This window comes from Monoraphidium neglectum (genome assembly GCF_000611645.1).
Source record: "Monoraphidium neglectum strain SAG 48.87 unplaced genomic scaffold scaffold03026, whole genome shotgun sequence".
NCBI classification, from domain to species: Eukaryota; Viridiplantae; Chlorophyta; class Chlorophyceae; order Sphaeropleales; family Selenastraceae; genus Monoraphidium; species Monoraphidium neglectum.
The window spans coordinates 5,223-7,041 of record NW_014010602.1 but is presented as its reverse complement, the minus strand read 5'-3'; the positions used below and the strand labels follow the sequence as shown (position 1 = coordinate 7,041).

The 1,819-nt window shown below is 70.8% G+C and overlaps 1 protein-coding gene across 1 annotated transcript; it reads right to left on the bottom strand.

Annotated features, from left to right (window-relative positions):
* Nucleotides 1–458: 458 nt before the first annotated feature.
* On the bottom strand, nucleotides 459–1,486 carry MNEG_12036 (hypothetical protein; the record flags this gene model as incomplete). Its single annotated transcript, XM_014039493.1, has 1 exon — nucleotides 459–1,486. A coding segment is annotated over one exon (1,028 nt), but the record flags the coding sequence as incomplete, so codon positions are not given.
* Nucleotides 1,487–1,819: the final 333 nt, after the last annotated feature.

Here is a 1,819-nt window from a genome sequence, read left to right as displayed (position 1 = left end):
TGCTGCCACTGCCACTGCCGCCGGCGGCACGGGGGCGCCGGGGACGGCCGCAGGGGCGGGCGCAGGCGCGGCCCGGGCTGGAGCGGGGCGGAAGATGCGAGGCTCTGTCCATCTGCGAGTGTTAAGGCATAATGGTGTTTGTGTGTGTGTGCGCGTGTGTGTGTGCGTGCGTGGCTGTGTGTGTGGCTGTGTGTGTGTGTGTGTGTGTGGCTGTGTGTGTGTGTGTGTGTGCATGTGGATGAGATGAGTGCCATGATAATCTTCAACCCCCGCAGCCCCTGCTCTACCCGTACATTAGCTATGTCACAGCCGCGCCTTCCTCCACCGTGTGCGCTGCGCCGGCCTAGCCCACCAGTCCCTTGCAGTCAAGGCATGCGGGCGCGGGCGCCAAGCGGCCGGCCAAGTCGCTGGGTGCTCAGCTGCACAGGCGTGCTGCGGCGGCCAAGGCAGGCACGCACCTGGTGCTGATGGTCGGGATCACTTTCACAGCATACTTCGGCGCAGGCGCCCCCTGCGACGCGCCCGCTGGCGCCGCCGGCGCGCCGTCCGCCGCCGCCACGGCTGGGCCGCCGACGGCTGCCGCAACGCCCGCTCCCGCGCCCGGTCCCTCGGATGCGTCCTGGCTGTCGGTGGCGGCGCCAGCGTTGGCCGTAGCAGTCTCGATTCGGCCGGCATCGCTCGGTGGTTGGGCCGCGCCTGGCAGCGTTGAACGCAGCCGCGGCAGCGGCGGAGACGCCGCGCGCTGCTGCTGCTGCTGCTGCTGCTGCTGCTGCTGCTGCTGCGGCTCCATCGGCCCTTCAGCAGCCGCGTCGCAGGTGGTCGCGGCCGCTGGCGCTGCGTGGGTGTGTAGGCAGCCGTCCGAGGCTGGGGGCGGGGGTCTGGCGCCTCCGCTGCCAGGCTCTATTTCAAAGCGGTCCACCAGGTCCGATACTTTGTGGCCGCCAGAAAGCAGCGCCAGCCCCGACCCCGGCCCCGCGCCGCCAGACGAGCGCTGCGGCACCTCGCCGCCTTCGGGCGGCGGCGGGGCCGCGGCGCCCTCGAGCGGCGCCGGCGCCTGGACGCCCGCAGGCGAAGGCAGCGGCGCGGCGCCCGAGGAGGGCGGCGGGGCGTCGCTGACCCTGCCTGTCTGTGAGCTCGCGCCGTCCGCGATTGGAAGCGCAGCCGCTTCGCGCGGGATAGGCAGCGTCGGCGCTGTGACAGCTATGAACGACCGCTGTGCGGAGCCAGCTTCGCGCGGCGGCGGCGCCGCGCCGCTTTCCGGCAGCTGCGGTGCGGCGCTGCCCTTATTCGGTGGTGCGGCGGCCGCCGCGCCGCCGTGCGGGCTCCCAGCATGCGCAGGGGGCGGCCGTGCTTTGCGCGGCGAGGCGCGGCCCGTGCCGGCGGGGCTGGGGGTGGGCGAGCCGTTCCTGGTTGGGGATTGATTATTGCGTGCCTGCTGATCCTGCTGCCTGGCCGCGGCCCGGCGCCTCGCGCTGCGCTTGCTCATTGCGCGGGCTGCACTGCAGGTGGGGATGAGGGCGTTGGGTGCAGGAGCGCGCACGCGGCTGCGTCATTGCGCGCGTGGCCATGTGGTGCGTGCGTGGAAAGACATGCGATGGGTCGTGCAGTACAAGAAGGTAGGGACGCTTGCTTCTGCTGTCGCGCTTCGCGCTCGTCGTCTAAACGATGCTGCACACGGTGGTTTGGCCAGCCACTGCAGCGGCGGTCAATGCCACTGCACCTACCCACTCAGCCCCGCAGTTACTGCTCTAAATGCTTTTATGTTTATCACGGCACAACCAAGGCTTGTCAGAGTGCTCGAGCCGGGGAACCTGACCGA